This window comes from Euprymna scolopes, chromosome 23 (genome assembly GCF_053919585.1).
Source record: "Euprymna scolopes isolate OS-2025 chromosome 23, ASM5391958v1, whole genome shotgun sequence".
In the NCBI taxonomy this organism is placed as follows: Eukaryota; Metazoa; Mollusca; class Cephalopoda; order Sepiida; family Sepiolidae; genus Euprymna; species Euprymna scolopes.
In genome coordinates, this window is record NC_136504.1 from 70,123,235 (window position 1) to 70,146,696 (window position 23,462).

Genomic DNA, 23,462 nt, shown 5'->3' on the forward strand with positions numbered 1-23,462 from the left:
GTTAAATATCAGGGACTGAATATGATAAAACACCGTTTGCTGCTAACTTTGAATTGGGTACTTTTCTGGTTTGCTAATATTTTTGAAAGTATTGGTGTTTTTGTTTTGTTTTTGTTTGTTTTTGTTGGTATGGGGGTTGGCAAAATTATGGGCGCTTGCGCATATAACAATAGCCACCACTCATAACATGTAGAATTACATTGCTTAATATCCGGAAAACTATTTATTTGCGGAAAATTTAAATGCGATATTTTATGTTATAGGTAATGAGCATTGTTGTACATGCAAGCGCGTACATGTATCTTTTTATTACATCAAACTTGTGGAAAAGTATCTTTTCACCATCGTGAAAATTAGTAGCCAGTCCCAATTTTAAATATGATATTCGTTTTCAGCACACCCTAAACCCCTTTCACCTAACAATTTAATAAATAAACAAACTTGGGGTGGAAAATTGATACTCTCACCAGAAGATATATACTGATAAAATCTATCATGTCAATAATTTTTTTTAGAACATTAATTTTTAAGGTTTTTCATAAATTTTGCATAAACAACATAGATTGCCTTTTTGTAGATTTAAAATATCGATTATCGAGAAAAAATGGTTCACCATTGAGATCACATATGTTATGATTTAATTAACCCTTAAAACTTTTTCAAATTCTTTTTAATTATATGACTTTTTTCCATAACAAAATCTATGTTGTATAAAAAAAAATGCAGAAAATTCAGTTTCATCAACATAATTTTTTTATATGGATTTTGTGACCATCGTTTCATGTATATGTTAATCAGCATTAAAATAGCTTTACAAAGATATCAAACATGACCATATTGTGAAATATCAAAATGTTTTTAAATAAAGTAGCAGGTACTACATTCCGCCATTTTGAATTTAGTGCACTTCTTTAAAACGCTTGCTTGTAGGAATGGTTGTAGTGCAAAACCCATCATGAAATTTGGAATATATACTGTCATAAGATAGACAAATCTTTTATCAAAATTACAAAAAAATTAAAATGACCCTTTTTGAGATAATTCAGGTAAAAGATCAAGGTCAAGGTCAACTTTTTTAAATTTGACCTTGAAAAACTCTCCCCAGATAAAATTGTAGATCTATCCAAGTACTTTAGAATGATATATGAATGAACTTTGCAGGCCCATAAATAACAGAGATATCGTCTTTTAAAGTTGGTCACCTCTCCATAAAAATGGACATTTTTGTAAAAAGGTCAAGGTCATATTTCAGAAACCCCTTGACCTTGAAATGTGTAACAGTTACTATTCAATTCCTTTCATGGAGATCTGTAAGTGTAGCAAATTTGAAAATATATATAACACCAGTCGATGGATTCAAACACCAGTCGATGGATTCGAACCCGGTGACAGAAGACATTCCTGGCTTCATTAGCAAGGACCTAATCCAGTGTGTGTATATATATATATATATATATATATATATATATATATATATATATATATATATATATATACTAGACTACCCGTGACCCGTTGGGTCAGTATGTTATATTAGCTATGGAATTCATGTATGAGCGTGACACTGGTGACGTAAAGAAAATAGTTTTTTTTTGACATGACAGAAACATTTCTATGAAATTATATTAAAATGAAAAATCACGGATGGATCACTCAAACATGAAAATAAATCCTCCCTATTCGTTTAAAATTACCTTTTTTCCGAATAATCGCTCAAAAATCGAAAATTAAACATGATTTTCCTATGAATCGAACGCTGACGAAAGTCATTTAGCAGCAAAAACGCACATGAACCTACCGATGAGCAATATAAGAATGAAAAACCCATATTGGAATCCTTCAACCAAGTTATAGAAACTGAAAATCTAAAAATAAAATAATTAATAAAACCTGAAGCAAAAAAAAATCTAAATAAATAAAATAAAATAAAACTAACCTGTAAACAGATTAGTAAATGTGTCAACAAATTTACCGTTCTCATACAACTATTTTGTATCTAGAAATGTAAGCAAAAAATAAAAAAGAAGGAAGGCAGGAAGGAAAAGGGACGGATAGAGAGTAGTAGTAGTAGTAGTAGTAGTAGTAGTAGCCGTGGCTTGTTCTTATGTTTGTCAACAGGTTAAAGTTGTTTAGTTGTAAGAAAATAGCGACAGTATAGTTGTAATAAAGAATAGTTGCAAAACACCCCCACTCTTCCCATGTTAAATAATAATTTTGAAATAATAACGTCAATATTTCAGTGCGCAGGTCAAAATCTGCAAAAGAAGCGATTTGTGTTTATTTGTTTACGTTGTTATGGGTTAATGTTTATGCGCGCATGCACAACCGGATGTCGTAAACCGGAAAGTGGGTTACATCCCTTGTTACAAGGTCATTTGAATTTTATAATTATATAGATATATATGTATATATATATATATGTATATATATGTATGTATATATGTATATATATGTATATATATGTATGTATATATATATATATATATATATATATATATATATATATTAGCAATTAAAACACAATATCTATCTTGAGGTGACAAAGATGCTACTTCCAACTAAAGCGTGTGAGACCAAAATATGCTATTTCAATTTGAAATTTGACAGACCAGTAAAATGTCTATTTCAATTTGTGACAGACCAATAGAAATAGGTTTTTAAAATAAATATAACAGATGAACTAAAATGCTAGTTCAAGCTTCAATATGACAGATAAAGTGGCGGATGAAAGCTAAAAAGAGGCAGCGGTCAATCTACATGTTTATACAAACGAAAATTCTATTTCAAATTAAAGTATGACAAACGAACAAAATTATTATTTCACATTTAACCATGACAGACAAATGAAAATGTTATTTCAGACTTAAGAATGACAGATTAACAATAAATGGAGCTGAATAAGATGCGTCCCTTCACTCTGCTCGTTAATTGGTGTCATTTCAAACTTCCATGACACAGATCATCCACCCGACAAAGTTTCTAATCTTGATACATGGCCAAAAAAGGAGGGGGGATGTTATACTCTATATTTTAAGTAAACTTTTTATACGTCAACTTTTCTTGAAATATAAATTTATGTCTTCAGTTGAGCACGACCTTCTTGTTTTGATTACAAAAAAATTCTAAAGAAACTCTATAGTTTTCAAAAAAAAAAAAGCTTATGTAATTTAGTTGCGTGTGAAATACTTGAGACGGCACCTCCGCAATGTCAAAGCACTTTGCTCTTGATTTTAGGAGTTCTGGATTCTTAACCTGAAGTGGTGACTTTACAACATAAATTTGAGACACGCATTTTTATTGGCCATCTGTGAAACAACTTTGAATGTTCACTCTCAAAATAGGGTTTATAGTCATTGGGAAAATTTCTGGAAATGAGAGTTAAGTAGCATCTATGCCACATATATTGCGTGTAGAGAATATAAACCTATATATATATATATATATATATATATATATATATATATATATATATATATATATATATTGCTTAATGCAGGCATCTACATGAATGTGTGTTATTTCAAACGGAAGCATGACTTCAGCAGTCAGAACTTTTTATAAAGAAGGTTGGACACATCTAAAGTAAGATACGTCTATTTAACTTGTGCGTTTAGCGATGAAAATGCAAACTGGAGCGTGACAGACGAACCAATGGATAGAACTTTTGATAGAAATGCCTGGATGCATTTAATAACTGAAGAAAGCTTTGCAAATTTCTGACGGGTCATTTCTTCATAGAATTCTTACAATTTTTTATGTTTAACAACTCATTTTTCTTTTTGTTTTTTACTATTCCCACTTATACTAACATACGTTATGCTTCTCTCTTTGCTAAAGAGGAAAAGTGCCTATTTACACAATTGCTCCAAGATACCATCCATAGTATTGTCAATAAAATTCACCATCTTTTCTCCAATCCAAGGATATTTGGTAAAAAATAAACTTTAGTCTATGCCTGACTTGTCCATGAAGTTTCAGTTATAAATATTCAACAGGCTTTGCTTTATCCTTGTTCAATGATATGGGGCACTTTAGTAATCGTCTCATTAGCAGGCTCCAATATTATCAATAAAGTTCATATTCACCGGACATTAAACCTCCAAGTTTTTATCTGTGAGTTTATCTCAAAGATACTATCTATCAAAGCAATGCACAAGCTATATTTGAATTGAAGTAGACCATCACAACTAAAAGGCAAGAGAGGAGTGCATCAGTTATTGATAATTTTCCATGCAGTATTTAGGTGTGATTAGCATTGAATAGTCATAAAAGAAGGACTGTTGAATATTCATGACTGAAACTTGGTGGACAATCCAAGTTTATTTATACTAAATATACTTGGATTGCAGAAAGAATTGTGAATTTTATTAACGATTCAACAGATGGTATTCCATTTGGATCATCGTGTCTTAAAAAAGTTACCCGCTTTTCAGATTATTTTAAAATATTATAAGTATTAAATTATATTATTCATAAACTCATTAGTTTTATTATTTCATCTAAATATTTGTATTTCTTTACTATTAATTACTATTAATATGTGTCACAAACAATCGATGAATTAAACTCATGTCCGTTCATTGCCCAATAACAGCCATTATCATAATAATTTCATTTTTACAAAATTCTCTCCAACTCCCTCCTATTCAAAAAGCTTGCTTGACCTCCATAACATTCATAAAAAACATAATCTTTACGATTTTAAAGCCAATTTTATAATTTGTATTTAACAAAATTCTTTTCATTTTTTGATGTTCTGAAACTCTTTTGGGATTTCAAAACTTTCTCAGTTATTCTGTGACTAATCTCATAATATCCCCGAATAATCCCTTTCCTCTAAATCCAGATTTCATTCCAATACTAATTCCTCGCTTATTCAGCCGAAATATTTTTAGCTCTTTCATTTCTTTTTCAAACTGCTTTTTTTTTTTTTTTTTCTTGTTGGTCGTTTATGGGATTAAAACTTTGTTTCGTTTATTTCAAATTTTTTCTTTTAAATTTGCTGAACAGAATTCGGCATTTTTCATTCGAAAACGCCCTTAAAGCATTGTATTCTTTCATACAACAATAGGAATATGAAACACTATTTGTGTAAAAGAAAAATATTTGTTTTAATTGAATACAAAGCGAAAAAAATGCAAAACTGGGTGATATTTGTTTTCTTTCATTTCTAACGAATAGAATTTAAAAGACTTTTGTCAACATTAGTTGCTTGTATTTTATGCTAAAGCTTATTGGCTCATTTGACTATTACGTGTATATAATCTGGTTAGGGTTAGTTTAGTTGTTTAAAAAAATGCAGACTGTAAATGATCTTGTTTCATAGACTTTTGTTTTGTATAAAAATGTTATTATTCTGTAGATATTGTTTTATTAGCCTGACAATGTGAGAATCCCACAACATTTTCTATAACAAACTGTATAATTTATTCTTACTGTTTCTTATGAAATAATACATGTCTGTCATTGTCAATATTATTAAGAAGAAATAACTTTTTCTTTTTCTGTAGAAATACTTGTCCCAAATTTCCCATTGAAAACAGAAACTATACTCGATGACCTGATCATCACTTTTTTCTCATCTTTATTAAATATAAGCCTAATCTTATCCATGTTATAAAAATAAAAATAAATGCTCTGCTGAGCTGGCCCCTATTCTCTTCAAAGTTTACAGCAAATGCATTGCCGTATCTTGATTCACAGCTAAAAAATTGCTTTTATAATATCAGTGTTCAAACATTCGAATGTAAAATTATCGCCCCATTAGTCTCCTTTTGAATCACTAATAGTCCATCAGATCGTTAAGTCTAAAATTCTTTCTGATCATTAGTATATATTTAAGCAAACTTGTTTTGCTGCAAATATCATAATGGTAATCTCCGAATGCGTATACCATACACTGGACAAAACAGGTGAAGCTTGATGTATCTAAAGTAGTGATGGGACGATCTCAATATTTTTCTCGATTCTGATACAATTACAGATTTAGCATTAAATTCCCAATTCCGATACAGTTAGTGATTCCTATTTTCATTCCTCATAAATCTCTAAATATTTAACTACACTTAAGTTGCTATTTTTCTCGATTACTGTAAAAATACATTTTAAATGAGCACATATTTTCTCAAACGTAAAAATACTCTTGAGGGTGGGGGTGATCTATAAATTTTAGCGTTACTGGTAATTTAAAAATCAATAAATATTTATTATTACTACTAGAAGTGGAAGATTTTGTCTTAAATCAAAATAAAAAAAGAAGATAATTAGAAGAATCCTTTTAGTATAAAAATATATGCACAAATTTTACTAATTCTAATACCCCAAAAATTTATGATTTTCTGATTCCCAATTCCGATTATTCGTCTATACCAAAGCTTTTGATAGTATTGACATGAAGACCTTCTCATGAAAATAAATTTTTATGATACTATTGGACAAATATTTCATATAATCATATTCTTTCTAACCCTCCTTCCCTGAAAACAAAATCCAGGCAATCTTCGATTGTCATGCATCCAAACATCATGACATTAATGTGGGTGTACCCCCAGTAGTCGATCCTTGGCCCTTATTATTCTTGATATTCATAAATGACTGCCCTGATACAATTGTGTGCGAGATGAGAATATTTGTCAATAAGAGCATGCTTTATTCTCGAAATGTGGAAGAAAGGAATGTGAATATATCCAAGGCAATGGCTGAATCCAATCTGTAGGAGATAAATAGATGGTAAAATGTGATGCTGCTTTCCTTTGAAAATTATAAGAAATAATAATAGTTTACCTGAGAGTCCAACATCCAAACTCATCGGTTTAACATTCACAGGCAACATGAATTGGAACAAATACATAGAAGATACTGTTAAAGCTGCTGTAAGGAAAGGAAGCTCTCTCTACCATGCTAGAAAACTTGTAACACCCATTAGTATCTCTATAAAGCCATGATTCGCTCATGCATGGCGTATTGTTGTCACATTGACGCTAGTCCACTAAACACAAGCTTCGCTTTATTAAACAGTGTTCAAAAAAGTTTCTATTCTAATAGGTTATATATTGTTTACCAAGCTCCAGTCTCAGTCCCACCAGTACAGTAATGTTGCATCTCTGTGTTGTTTTACAAGTCCTTCAATGGAATGTACTCTGATGAAATTGCTGCTCTGGTGGGGCCTCTCGACCCCTGAACAACCCGACAATCCTAACTCTTCACTGTTGAGATCTTCAGATGCCAGAAAGCTTTCTACTCGAATAGCTTCTTTGTTAAAACTAATCTTGGGAATTCCTTTTTTTGTTTCTCGACTTGTACCAATATGAAGAAATTTAAATGTAATTCAACAAACATCTCATTTCACAACTCTCAACTATGGATATGATTCCAAATTCACATCTCTTTTGTCTCAGTGACAGAGTATCATGTTTGGGTGAACTAAACTAAATAAGTGAAAAATAAAACAACTATATCATTCCTTTATTTAAATTTGTAGTCATTTAATTCTTTTTAAAACAATAAATATTTAAACTGTTAAATATGTGAAATTACAATTGTTCACCTTAATAAATCACTATCTTTATTAATTCGACAATGTCAGTTTTTTAAATGTATGTAAAAGGTGATAACATAGTACTAACATAAAATACCTTAGTATATTATTATAGAGATTACTAGCATGGGTGCCCGGCGTTGCCCGGGTGTTTGGATGTGTATGTTGAGCAAAAAAAAAAAAAAGGTAGTAGGAAGGCAGGCTCAAACCCATACCGTGAAGGAGAAAAAGAACGGGAAGAAACCCCTGACGTCTTTGCTGTTACGACCACCGCCAAACCGGAAGTGACATAGGTTTAAATTAAAGCAAGACAATCGAAAGGAGAGGATGACTTTAAAAAATATCGGCGAAAAAAGCGACCCCCCTGTAGAAAACTGCCCAGTTTAAGGTGAAGATATTAATGTTTTTAGTCAATTTTTCGATATTTGTAGTCTGAAAGGTCGAACTTCAAAACGATACTGATGTTGGTAAAATCTATCGAAAGTTTTAGGCAGACATGCAAACAGACAGACATGCATACATACATACATTTATATATTTGTAACTAAAAATTTTCGACCCAAACCGATTAAAAAGCTAGCCCTATCTCTGAATACACTTTATGTAAAATTTCAAATGTTTAGACCAGAAATTGTCTGAGTAATTTGGTGGAGACCGCAGAGGTCAATTTTTTTTTAACTTTGACCCCTATTATGACCCCTTAAAATTTATTGTTTTGGGCTCAAATCAATTTATTAAGTTAGATCCATGCCCAAGGAACCTATATCTAAAATTACAAGTGTTTAGACCCAAAATTGATGGAGGCGTTTGGTAGAGTTCACAAAGGTCAAATCGTTGAACTTTGACCCCTTAAGAGCCAAATATCTGGCCGAAAACCGATTACAAAGATTTTCCCAAATCTCAGTACCTTGTATATCAAATTTCGAGTCTGTAGACTTTAAATTGACAGTTATTGCGTATGGAAATGTACACACACACACACACACACACACACACACACACACACACACACACACACACACACACACACACATACACACACACTTTCATAGACATAAAAATAATAGATAGATAGATAGATAGATAGATAGATAGATAGATAGATAGATTTGTTTAACAGTAATATATGCGCATACATAAATATATATGGAAACAATTTTCTGTTTACTATAAACTTTTTTTGCAAATATTATGCAAGTATAAATCATATAGAATATCTGCATGAACATAATTACACGTAATAGTTAACTAAAGACGATCATTCCATTAGAAAATCGAAGCAACTAATAGGGAAGTAATTAAAATGAATGTTTAAAAGAATATGCAAATTAGCTAGATCTTTTGCTAGTGAATGCAATTCCACAACCCATTGTATTTTCTTTTTAAATAAATAGAAAAGAGGGTTTTTAATATGAATATCAATACACATAAAAGAAAAACGAATTTATAGGAGTATAGAAGATATAGATGTAGACTGGTTTCATTTTTGTTTTGTTGTTTCAATTTTTTTATTTTTTTAGGTTTATTGCATTTACATTATCTTTTGCTCTGTTAGTTAGGATTAGGCATTTTAGCGACCTATGCTTTCTAGCAAGTTGAACACTGTACTAGCTTTCTGTATTTTTACTAATGAATCATTATCATTGCAAAAATCGCAGAATAAGGTCTAATGAAAAGGATAGATTCTTAGTTGAATGAAGAATGTTATAAAAGGATTGAAAATAATGAATTAAACAAAATGTCTGATTGCTTATGAGGACGGTTTATGAAAAGTATTTGTAAACATTGAATTTGAAGACATTGTTGTAGCGTGTAGGGAAGTAAGCCTGTGGTAACAAGATCCACAGATGGAAAGAACTATTCCGTTTGATCATAGGCATATAGAAAGTTCTTTTCCGTTGTGGTAAGAAGATGAATTCTTGCTGTGAGTGTCTTGCAAAGGCGGAATCAGAAAGTAAAGCTCAGTCAGGAACATTCTATGAAAAACATGACAGAGCAGAGAAAAACTAGTAACGTCTCTTTTATGAGACAGGTGATGTCGGGAACAGAACCGACCACTCTCCCCTCATTAGATTGTGAAGTCGACTATGTATAGGGAGGAGGTATCGTCAAATATGTAGTTGTTCTTTTTGTGCTGTCAACATAGGGAGATATTTTATCGATTTAATATTATATTAGGGTTAGTGTTTGGGATAGGTTTAATCAAAGTTTATTTCCTAAGATTCTTTTCTCATATATTTTTATTACACAAAATACATGTCAAAATATTCCTCAGTTCTAGGATTATGTTTTTTTTTCTTAATAACTTTCATTTGAATTGTTCTGATTATCTAAAATTCGCAATTATATCACCCCCATCCTTTCTTACTGCATGTTTTATATGTTATCACTCTTGACCGCCTCTTTCTCTCTTTTTGTTCTATTTCTCTGTATTTATTAAAATAACTATAAATGCAATAAAAATAACTATAATACTCAAGATTGGACTAGTCCAGCATATACAAAAAAAAATATCACCACAAGTAGCAATGCTATATAAGCATAGATGAAGAGACGAAGAAAGAGAAAGACATAGGGGATATAACGAGCAAAAGGTGAATCATTTTAGATTTTGTCTTTTTATTTTGTAAATTTATATAGCTTTACAAATTCACTTTTTCCTGGTTCAAACAATCTAACAGGTCACATTTTTTCTAGCATATATTTGGAGGAGTTTTTACTATGTATAAGTTTTAGAAACTGAAGATGATTTCGTTTTAAAATTAAACTTTGTTGTCTGAAGGAATTATTTTTTCTTAATTATAATTCACAAGATGAACATGCTGCGATTAACAAAAACATTTTTCTTTGTGATTTAGTGGAGAAGGATTTCATAATAATCAATATGTTAAACACATTTTTTGATAAAGAAGGGGGGGGGTCACTCGAAATATTAAAATAATAATGTAACACCTAAAATTTTACATGTTTTTATGCTTTCAATTATTTGTCAGATGTGAAGAATCACATCACTTTTTAGCTGAGCAACATACTTGAATAAGTAATTAATCAAAATGAAGTTAATAAACGAGAGTTTGCAAAGCAGTATGAAAATTAGTTAATATCCAGGTATCCAGGCGTCGTTTCCATCGACACGACTAAATATTGTAGAAAAGTTTTCATTTTGTATCATGAATAGAAAGTTTGCCTTTTAATCTCACTGTCAGTGCAACAAATGACAACTTAATATATATATATATATATATATATATATATATATATATATATATATATATATATATATAGGACCCTCCTGTCGATTTTAATGTATAAGCTCACAACAACTAACTCACTCGGAAGCTCAACACAGATGATTTGTTTATATTGATGAAGGCATTGTGTAGAACCAACCACACATTTTGGTACAACTGCTAATTTTTGTCGGTGTAATGGCTGCCACAAGACAGAGTAGACAGTAGACTTCAGATTTTACATCAGAGTTTTACCTTCTCCTAGATGCATGTCTTAAGGAAAACTGGGGGTGCATCTCTCCCAATGAATTAAACGCACCTGCAGATGCTAACCTGGAAATTTCCATGTCTTGGCACACACACACACACACACACACACACATACATACATATATATATATATATATATATATATATATATATATATATATATATATATATATATATAATTTTGAGGGAATTAGAACCAAGAGTCTGAAGAACGGAGTTTATTTTAATGTATTAGTAAATGCGTTAATACTATTAAAAGAAAACAGAGCTCGTTGTAATGTAGATATATAATAAGCTCGACAGGCATAGATATCCCAGAGCTATTTTAATATTGAGTAAAATGATTCATAATTTTGAATTAAAAATCGGTTTCAAAAGGAAAAACAAACAAAATCAATAGATTGTACGATCGTTTCGGAAACGATGTTTTTATTGAAATAGACAATATGTCTTGAACAATAATTTGATAAGAAGATTTTTTAAAACAAAGTCTCCTCATCAGCAAAAAGAGGGGGGGTTAAAGACATCAAAAACAAAACTAGCATTTTAGTAGTAAGGCAGATATTTCTGGAAAATATTTTAAAAATATAAATTAAAAAAAAGAGGTCACTAATTTTCATGTTGACGATCGTACAATTTATTGATTTTTTTTTTTTTGTTTTTCTTTTGGAAACCGATTTTTAATTCAAAATCATGAATCATTTTAATCAATATATATATATATATATATATATATATATATATATATATATATATATATATATATATATATATATATATACCCAGCTATGATGACATATTATACTGTCAGTGGCAGTATGTAAGATGTTTTCATTATCACTTCTGGAAGATTATTATATTCTTGGATAATAGATTAACATTAACTAAGAATCGCTTTTGGTTTCTAAGTATTACTATTTACTTGTTCTGGCAGCAACTGGATATCACTTCATATCTATTTCATGTCATTCGGTTAAGCTAACCAATCAACTACGCCTATTTTTATACTTCACTTTGAAAGTATATAAACATACTTTCAAGCAGTATACAACAGGCATCATACAATTGTGTTACACAACTTTAAGAGTAGATTCAAACATCCCCATGCATGGTCAGCTTCTCTCCACGCATGTCTTCAGTCGTTAGTTTGCTATGCGTCTCTTGGTCAGCTTCTCTTTCTTTCTTTCTTTGCGGGTTTCAAAAGCAGGCCGATCTATTTGGATTAGATGGAAACAATATAATCAAGCCACCTCCACCATCTTTGTAGGATTTCTTCCCTCGGTCAATTACTGTGCAATCTTTGCCACATCTCCTAACAAGCATTGATAAATAAAGCCGACGATTAAACAATGTCAATTCGTCTTACCTGTCTGAATAGTTCTTTTCTTTGGCAAGTCTCTGGAAAGCTCCCATCGGATCTGAACCAGTGCTAAGAACAAACACCAATGGCACATCTTTGCGCATATCATTGTACAGCATTTGAAGATCCATCGGAGGACTTTCAACAAATTCTTCTCCCAAATTTTTACAGACAAAATCTGTGACTGCAAGCACTGTCTACAAAGAGAAAACAACAAAAGAAAAAAAAAAGAAAATATACGAGGTGTGTATGAATGTGACTTGAGCTATTAAAAATTAATTTCATTTCCAAAGAAAAAACTAGCACGTTTCCATGCTCTACTGAAAGGATTCTTCTAAGATTAAGCTCTGTCGTTACAGCTACTTCCAAATGTCCCTTTAATGTTGCCATTAGCTGAACGACCTGAAAAAGAGGTGTAAACATCTGCCATTATTCCGATAAAACGGCGTCTCTTCAATTTATAGTTCTATCTGAACTATTTGTCCACAGATTCCATTTATAAGATCTGAAATAATGCTGACATGTGAATAACTGCTCATCATTTAAAGCATAAGAACTGATTAGCTTGAACATTACATGCACAAGCTCACCCATTCTGTAATACTATGAGGTAACAAAGTATACTAAATTTCCTGTATTGTGACTTCCATATTACAGTTGGGGGGGGGGAATCTCTCATCTACTTAATATACCTTGCTGAACAAGCAAAAAGAAGTTAAAATTTAAAACCTAAAAATTGAAACTCCTCTCCCTTTCCTCTCCTTACCCCCTCCCTTTTTCTTTGTTATCCTCTCTCCACCTCCGCCTCCCTATATCCATATATCTCCACCCACGCCTACCTGAATCTGCTACCCCCACACACACAATACAATCTAATGTATTTCAACTGAAATATTGTTAATACCCGTCTCTCTCCCACTTATTATCTCCTACCTCCTTTTTTTCTTCGTATTTCTTCTAAAACCCTTCTTCCTAATACTAACAACCATTTCTGTAAGGTCTGACAAGGCTGTTGGATCGTAAACATGGTTCAACATCCGAAACATATGTAACCAAACAGATAAAACGGTAATAAAAAATAAAACTCATATTTGCTCTGCAATAGTATTGAACACTCTCTTCAGGTTTTTACTAATTACCAGTTTTAACAAATATATATATATATATATATATATATATATATATATATATATATATATATATATATCGTCAAGGGTGTGAGTTCATATGGAAACATTGTTTTAATTTGAATAAAATAAAATACGCATCAAATGCGCTTGAAAGCCAAATCACAACGTAATATTAGGAAAATAAACAAATATTTTATTTGTTTGAAATTTATCACAAATATATTTCAGAGATATACTCCATCCTCAGTATGTTGTTTTGTTTCTTTTTTTTGTTTTCTTCCTTGCCATGTTATAAAGTTGGAGAAAGAAAGGTCTGTTTGTAAAGATCCGCACTTTGTATTTTAGCGGTTGTGTTTTGAAATGTTCGAACTGTGCATAGGAAACGCGAGAATAACGTTAAGATTGTGAGTTCATATAGAAACGTTATTTTAATTTGAATAAAATAAAATACGCATTAAGTGCGTTTAAAAGACAAATCTTTACAAACAGACTTTTCTTTCTCCAACTTTATAACATTGCAAGGAAGAAAAAAAAAAGAAACAAACCAACATACTGAGGATGGAGTATGTCTCTGAAATATATTTGTGATAAATTTCAAACAAGTAAAATATTTGTTTATTTTTCTAATATTATGTTGTGATTTGGCTTTTAAGTGCATTTGATGCGTATTTTATTATATATATATATATATATATATATATATATATATATATAACTACTTCATGAAAGTATAAATTTATGCGTAAACTTTAAGTATTTACTTCAAAAGTGCTCAATATGTAGGTAGAGCTAATTAGTAAGTTATAAAATATATATGGCGATTAAGCTACACTGAATTTTCCGCATTTCATCCACTCTAGGATTCTTCAGGCTTATGCGCATAAACCTGAGGAATCCTAGAGTGGATGAAACGCGGAATATTCAGTGTAGCTTAATCGCCATATATATTTTATAAATTACTATATATATATATATATATATATATATATATATATATATATATTCTAGCAGGCCACCCGGCATTGCCCTGATTTAAAATATGCTTAAATATGATATTTTGATTAATGCAGATTTCGTATTTATTATTATATTATATTGCATCCAATATATTATAATGATTGCAAAATTAAAAAAAAAAAAATGACTCGTGCGCCACCACCGAGAATCGAAACCAAAACATTTAGCTTGTGATTTACTTTTTCCTTTGACGTTAATGACTAAATGAAGACATATTTGCTGCAAGGCTAAAAATTAAAACATGAACCAATAGCTATTATGTTACGCATGCATATTCGTAATGACGTTGTTCGACCTTCACTTGGCAAATTCCATTTTTTTAATTTCCACACATTTGCATCAATTTTCCCCGGCTAAAACCCAAATATTAAATTTTGCATGGGTTTGAATACCCTATATATTAAGTTTCATGTCTATAGACCAAAACCTGACAGAGGAGTTTGATAAGCAAATTTTTTTAAACATATATATGCATACATAAATATATATAGAAAGAGGTTTATGTTTACTATAACTTTTTTATGCAAGTATTATGCAAGTATAAATCTTGTAGAATATCTGCATGAATATAATTGCACGTAATAGTTAACTAAAGATGATCATTCCCTAAGAAAACCGAAAAAACTAATAGGGAATTGATTAAAATGAATGCTTAAAAGTATATGCAAATTAGCCAAATTTTTTCCAAATGAATACAATTCCACGACCCATGTATAACAAAGTTGTATTTTCTTTTTAAATAAATAGAAAAAAGGGTTTTTAATATTAATATCAATACACAAAAACATAAATTTGTAGGAGTATATATATATATAGCTATATCTATATATCTACAAAAGTGAACGTGTGTGTGTGTGTGTACATTTCCCTACGCAATAACTCTGTCAATTTTCGGTCTACAGACTCGAAATTTGATATACATGGTACTGAGATTTGGGAAAATCTATGTGATCGGTTTCGGCTAGAAATTTGGCTTTTAAGGGGTCAAAGTCCAACGATTTGACCTTTGAGAACTCTACTAAACTCCTCCGACAATTTTGAAATTTTAGATAAATTTTCCTTGGACATGGATCTAACTTAATAAAGTGATTTGAGTCCAAAACAATAAATGTTAAGGGGTCATAATAGGGGTCAAAGTTTAAAAAATTGACTTTTTTTTTTTTGCTCAGCATACACCTCCAAACACCCGGGCAACGCCGGGCACCCATGCTAGTATATATATATATATATATATATATATATATATATCAGAAAATGTATGAAGGACGAAAAGGAAAAACAATTAAACACAGGTAAAAATCAAATAAGAGGTAAGAAGGGGGTATTTTACTAGACTGAAGAAATTTCATGCCAATCCAGAATACCCCTTTTGAGGCAGCTGAATTTTCCCCACATTAAAACTGACCTTGTGTGTAACTTTATCGTCATTGGGAGACAAGTAAATAGGAATGTATGTCCTCAAATATTTTACGCACTCTGTATATATAATATTCTTTTTTCCTTAAGCAATCACTGTTTTGTATTGTTCAACACCTTCCATTTACTTTCATAGAAATAGTACAAATAAAATTTTCAAGTAAATGTCATCCTATGATTGAGTTGAAAATGGCGCCAAATCAAATTCTGATGAATATCAGTTGGAAGGCAAGAGAAGCAATTATAATGATGTGAACAGTAAAAAGCTGTTACACCTATTGTAGACCTTGAAAGAATAAGAAAAAGGTTATCTACTTCTTTGCCTTTCCTTCCTGTGAATATTTTATCTTTATTGTTTGTCTCTTGTGATTAATTACAATCAGTCTGCTGTTTCCTAGTTGATCCCCAGGGTGCTTGTCTAAAGTTTCAGCTGAAGGTTTGTTTGTTTGTCAGAGACCTCCTTTGGAGACGGATTAGTACACTTCGTCTGTCACGTGACTTTGTACACCTCGTCTATCACGTGACTTTGGCGATTTTACAATTCACTGGCAAAATAGAAAAATCTTTCTTATGAGGGACTTCAAATGTAGCAACCGCATTTTATTGTCAAATCATTTACTTTTCATAGAAATTACATGATAGATACTAGCAAACGTGTGTCACCGAGCGGGTAAATATTTTTAACCGTGCATAAAGAGATAATAACTTCCTCGTAAAATGCATCTGTTGTTTATAAGTAAAATTAGTAAAACAATAAAATTAGAAATCTGCAAGATCGTCTTGTTGTCTCGTCACTGCAGTGTTGCATCTCTGTGTTTTACAATTACTTTCACAGACTGTGCTCCGATGAATTTACTGCACTTATAAGTATCCCTGACCTGCCTGACTGGCAGCAAAATTAAACCCCTTCATTTTAGATGCTGGGAGATTTTCTATCTTAATAGTTTCTTTTTGGGGCATTTAACTTTGGAAATCTCTTCCTGCTCTCAGTTTCTTCAACCATGCACAAAACCCTACCTAGGTCGAACCGCTATAAATATTAATCCTATTATAGTTTCCCTTTATACTTCGGTAGCATATTAACAATTCAGGGCATTGTTTACAGCTATTTTCAACAGAAAAAAGGAATTTTTGTATCAATATGTGACAATGGATGAAACATGGATCCATCATTTCATTTCAGAGTTAATAAAGATAAGTAGACAGCACCAGATTAAATCCGTCTAAACCGACCAAAGATGACAAAATCAAGAAGATTTTTGCCTATGTATTTTTGAATATGCAAAGTATTTTATTCATTAATTTCTTAGAAAAAAAGGAACCATAAATAACGAATATTTGATGGCATTATTGGTGCGTTTGAAGGAATAAATCGTCTAAAAGCGTTCACAAATTAAGAAGAAACAATGTTCTTTCACCAAGACAATGCACCATGTCACAAATGGCATTACCACGTGAATTGCATTTCAATTTTTTTATGTCGATTTGCCTCAAATAAGGTACTAAAACGTAACAGGCTATTTTGAATTAGGGGTCAGATATGTAAGGGCATCCCAAGTGGGGACTAGCACAGCAAGATGCTTGCTTACATTATATTTAAATTTTCTGTAAGTTGGTACAGGGAATAAATTCCAAAAGTTAAGAAAAACGTTATTAGAGTAGAAAACCTGGGAACTTCTATAGTGAAGGGGTTTTTGCTACTTGTCAGCTTGGTCTGAGGTATTTACGTTGAGAGGACACAAGTGCAATAAGTTTATTGGAGCACATTTCGTTCAAGTACTTGTAAAACAATTGCAATGATGCAACAATGCAATGATGAAACAGGAGTTGGAGCTTGTTAGATAGTGTGGAGCTTATTAGATTAAAGCTTTTATTTTGGACTCTGTCCACCGGGGAAAAACGAGTATGTTTGAGTAAATGGTTTATTTACAGAGATATTGGATATTAGCAGATGTGAGAAGTTTTCTAGCCCAATAGTAGGAGCCCACTTTCGATGTAGCAGTCTTGGCAGTATCTTCTGTGTATTTTCCCAATCAATGTAACCTGTGAAGATTAAGATGAAAAGTTTAAAATTTGGATGCTAAGGAAAGATATTATCAGCCATGGCAATCGATGGTTAGTAAGGTTTCTTATCATTGTTAAACGAAATATACCCATCTTTGGTCGTTTACACAAATCATGAATAATAACGGTCCAAAGATCGATCTATAGAGTACACCTTTATTAATGTGATGATCAATGATTACTTGAATATTTTTTTTTAGCTAAGAAGTATCTGATTACTTGCAAATAATACTGTAGGAATTAATTTTCTTAAGAAAACTTTCATACCAGAACTTGTCATAAGCTTTGGATATATTAAGAGTACCGCCCTAGCTTTCCTTACCTTACACACTGTTATACACTGGTATATGTGTTCAGAGAAGAATGTTAGAATATCTGAAGTAGAATGCCATTGCCTCACTCCATAGTGTTAATTAGACAAAAGTTTAGCATTATTCTAGATATGAGGTGCCTTCAATAAGTTTCCAGCAGTTTATTTTTTGCTTTTTTTTTTTTTTGTATAGGCATTTAAAATTGCCGTAGACTCTTGAAAATTCAGTATGTTATTGTTATACATCTTATGAGATAACTGACCAATTTTTTATGATTTCTGGTTCAAATGAACAGCTACAGCAGGATTTGGAATACACCCTACTAAAGCCTGATTGTCACAGCTGGTGAATTTCAAAAATGCAATCTGGATGTGAGGACACTTTACAAGAACAATATGCAATAAAATTCTATGAGCAGAGACCAAGAGACAGAGTTTCCAGTGAAAGCATGCTGGCTCTCCCAGACCCAAGAATGCCAGATATAGCAAGTGCACCTAGAAACGTATGATGATCCCGTTTTTTCTTTTTTGACACCGTGGGCAAGATCTACATGCACTGAGTCCCCACTGAATAGACAGTCAACAAAAAATACTATGTTGAGGTTTTAAGGGAGTTCAGGAAGATTCTGTTGGAAAAGGCTAGCACTCTTCAAATTGCGTCAGTGGCATTTCCACCAGGACAATTCAATCCTTGTCACATATTATTTACCAAGATAGTTTCTTACCCTCTCTTTAGTCCTGACCTTGCTCCTTGTGACTTTTAGTTATTCCCTAAGCTCAAGGAAAACCTTAGAGGTTGTCATTCTGGGAAATGAGAGAGGATGTGATGAAGGTCATTGACACACTCACACAAGATGACTTCCATGGGGCTTTTCAGAAGTTGTTGGAACGGTACAAGTGCAGCCGGAGAACTAGAGTTTCATGTGTTTGCTATCAATAAAAGCGTCTATACGAAAATTCTAAAAACTTATTTAAGAGATATCTGATTCAAAACGTATCTGATTCAAAAGATATCTGAGCCAAGCGACTACTGGTTGTTTCAAAAGAAGTCTTATCTGGAACTGAGACATATTTTTGAGGTCAAAAACAAATCATTTTACTTAAGAAGATATCGAACTGTTAGAGAAGTATTGGAATCAGTGTAACATCGTAGGAGGAAACTATGTTTATGAATGAAATGAAATGTTGCCTAAAAGTGGGTTTATTTGGTAGGCATGAAACGTATTGAGTGAAGTGTTAGATATAGAGAATCCAGAAATATCCAATTTTAATCTTAATAATAAACTGACAAAATTTACTTTGGTAGAACTCACAGATATTTGTCAATTTCTTAGAAAAAAGTAATGGCTGATTTTCAGCATCTGGGAAGCAGCACGTGTGCAAAGAAAAGAAGCCAACAGATTATGCGATTACAAAGGAGGAAGGATTTCCATACGCATGAGATGAATCGCATAAAGGTTGGAGGAAGTCGTTTGGAAATGTTTAGTCGACCACAAAGACAAAAGCCAGAAGGAAAAGGAGTTGAAATTGGGAAGGCAGCGTTGTAAATATGAACGTATTAAGATAACAGTTAGAGAAGACAACGTATGAGCAGACAAAAACAAACAGCTATATATATATATGTATATATATATATATATATATATATATATATATATATATATATATATATATATATATATATATATATATATATATAAGGAACCAAGGATAAAAGGGATCTATATAGAGACGATGCACTATTCTTTATCAACTCTGGTAATAGAAAAAAATATTTAAATGCTATACAATTTCTTTAAAGATATTGGTTCAAAAATAACCATGGATAAAAATCATAAAATAATTAATTTTTAGATGTCACTCTTAACTTAATCATCAATGCGTATGAGTCATACCATAAACCTAATCAAACTCTATATTATATTGACTATAAATCAAACCATTCAAGCTCAATGAAGAAATCAAATACCCAGTATATCAAAAAGAATATCTGGATTATCGCAAAATGAGCATATATTTAACAGTAATATACAATATTATAATGAAGCATTAGCTAGATCAGGATATAGAGATCCAATAAAGTATGATAAAAATGAAAATAATATATTAATTGAAGGGAAGGAAGCAAAACAAAAACCATCACATGTTATTTCATACAATATGGCAATGGGTAAATCTAATTGTAAAATTAATATAAAAAATAAAACTTGTAAAAATAATGTTGGAAATGCGTGTATGTATATACATTGTATCATTTAGTTGATTGTCTAGTGTGTATATTTTAGCATTTATGCAACAGTTCTTACAGGAAACGATTGATGTGGACGTATCGAAACAGTTGTAGACAAACAGTTCTTTTTAACAGATGTAAATAACACAACACGTACTTGAATTATTTACGAACATTTTACATCTATTTTCTATTTTCACATTTCTTTTTATAGATATCAATCATTTTTTCCCAATTTAATTGTTTATTTTTCTAATCATAATAATTGATCCAGTGACCCGCCGCCGCTCGAATCAATGAATAATAATAATAATAATAATAATAATAATAATAATAATAATAATAATAATAATGTTTTGACCGTTGGCTCTGTTTGCCACAGTTAACAGATATTACGCCAAAGGGTCACGACATTACACAAATTGGATAAGGGAATTAATAATCATAATATAATAAAGTTTAAGTAGATTTAAATTCCGAAGAGTTAATTTATATACTCATTTAATCAGTCGAAATAAGAAATTATTATATGATTGGTGCGTTGGCCCAAATAAATAAACCAAAGTGATAATAGAACAATAGATATAAAAATATTAATTATAATCACATATATCTATGGAATAAATTTGGACATGAAATCGGGTATTATATTGTTTTACATTAATTAGATATTAATAATTATATTTTGGAATTATAGGTTAAAATACATTAAACTATCAAATTAACATACAAAATTGAGGGTGTTAAGATTGAAATATTCTAACTATTATTGCAATATTTAAACATGTTAAATATTAGTTTATATTAAAATTTCAAATTATAAATAAACAAAGTTGTAAATGGGAAGGTAGGAGATATAATAATAACATTAACAGTCTTAAAATTATGAAAGCAAAATAAAAATAAATAATCAAATATTATTTTAAATACTCGTTTAGTTAATTAAAATAATAAATTATTAATAGATTAGTGTACTTTTAAACACAAATACAAGTAGAAATATGATTTATTAAAGATAAAAATAAATGAATAGAATATACATACATACATACATACATACATACATACACACATTTACATATTGGTAGCTCAAATTTTCGACCCAAACCGATTAAAACGCTTGCCCTATCTCTGAATACCCTTTATGTAAAATTTCAAATGTTTAGACCAAAATTGTCTGAGTAATTTGGTAGAGACCGCAGAGGTCAATTTTTTTTAAGTTTGACCCCTATTATGACCCCTTAAAATTTATTGTTTTGGACTGAAATCCAGTTATTAAGTTAGATCCATGTTCAAGGAACCTATCTCTAAAATTTCAATTGTTTATGCTCAAAATTGGCCGATGAGTTTGGTAGAGTTCTCAAAGGTCAAATCATTGGATTTTGACCCCTTAACAGCCAAATTTCTGGCCGAAAACAGATTACAAAGATTTTCCCAAATCTCAGTACCCTGGATATCAAATTTCGAGTCTGTAGACTGAAAATTGACAGACATATTTTGTAGGAAAATGTACACAGACAGACAGACACTTTCACTTTTATAGATATACTAGCATTGCTGCCCGGAGTTGCCCGGATGTTTGTGTGTGTATGTTTAGCAAAAAAGAAAAAGGAAACGGTACATTTTTTTAAATTGGATGCCTAAGTTAGATCCATGTCCAAGGAACCTATATCTAAAATTTCAAGTGTTTAGACCCCAAATTATCGGAGGAGTTTGGTAGAGTTCTCAAGGGTCAAATCGTTGAACTTTTACCCCTTAACAGCCAAATTTCTGGCCGAAAACCGGTCTCATAGATTTTCCCGAATCTCAGTACCCTGTATATCAAATTTCGAATCTGTAGACTAAAAATTGACAGAGTTATTGCATAGGGAAACGTACACAGACAGACAGACACACACACACACACACACAGACACACAGACACACAGACATGTTCACTTTTATAGATAGATAGATAGATAGATAGATAGATAGATAGATAGATAGATAGATATAGATAGATTGGATGCAATACGTAGTAATAATTGAAAAAAAAAAAAAAAAGACTCGTGCGCCACCACCGAAAATCGAAACCAAAGCGTTCAGCTCACGATTTATTCTTGCCTTTGTCATCAATGCAAGCAAGACTTAAAATTAAAACATGAACCAATAGCTACTAAATTATGCATTCGTAATGCCGGCGTTCGACCTTCACCTGGCAAATTTCTTTCTTTTTTTTAATTTTCACACTTTCACACCGATTTTTCCCAGGTAAAACCCAAACTTTGCATGGATTCAAATACCTTATATATAAAGTTTCATATCTGTAGACCAAAAACTCTAGGAGGAGTTTGGGAGGTAAAATTTGTTAAACAAAAATATATACGTATACATGAATATATATATATGGAAACAGTTTTGTGTTTACTATAAACTTTTTACGCAAATATTATGCAAGTATAAATTATGTAGAATATCTGCATTAATATAATTACACGTAATAGTGAACTAAAGATGATTATCCCATTAGAAAATCGAAGCAACTAAAAGGGAATTAATTAAAATGAATGTTTAAAAGAATATGCAAATTAGCTAGATTGTTTGCGAGTGAATGCCATTCCACAACCCATATTTAAGAAAGTTGTATTTTCTTTTTAAATAAATAGAAAAGAGAGATTTTAATATGAATATCAATACACACAAAAAAAGCGAAGTTATAGGATTATATATATATATATATATATATATATATATATATATATAGTCATCCACATACATTACTGTTTCGCTGTTTCACAGTTCATCAGTGCGGCTAGACAGGCAACTACCTCAAGCCAGGATTGAAACCCGACCGTTTGTACGGCAGTCAAGGCTCCTAACCATTACGCTATTGGCGGCTGCTTGAACGAGTAGTGAGTT

The 23,462-nt window shown here is 31.2% G+C and overlaps 1 protein-coding gene across 1 annotated transcript in view; it reads right to left on the minus strand.

Annotated features, from left to right (window-relative positions):
• LOC145245981 (dynein axonemal heavy chain 6-like) overlaps nucleotides 1–23,462 on the minus strand; it is a 632,504-nt gene that overhangs the window by 208,432 nt on the left and 400,610 nt on the right. The window contains exon 68 of the mRNA XM_080107771.1: nucleotides 12,404–12,594. Within this exon, the coding sequence (XP_079963897.1) occupies nucleotides 12,404–12,594 (191 nt within the window). The remainder of the gene's footprint in view (nucleotides 1–12,403; nucleotides 12,595–23,462) is intronic.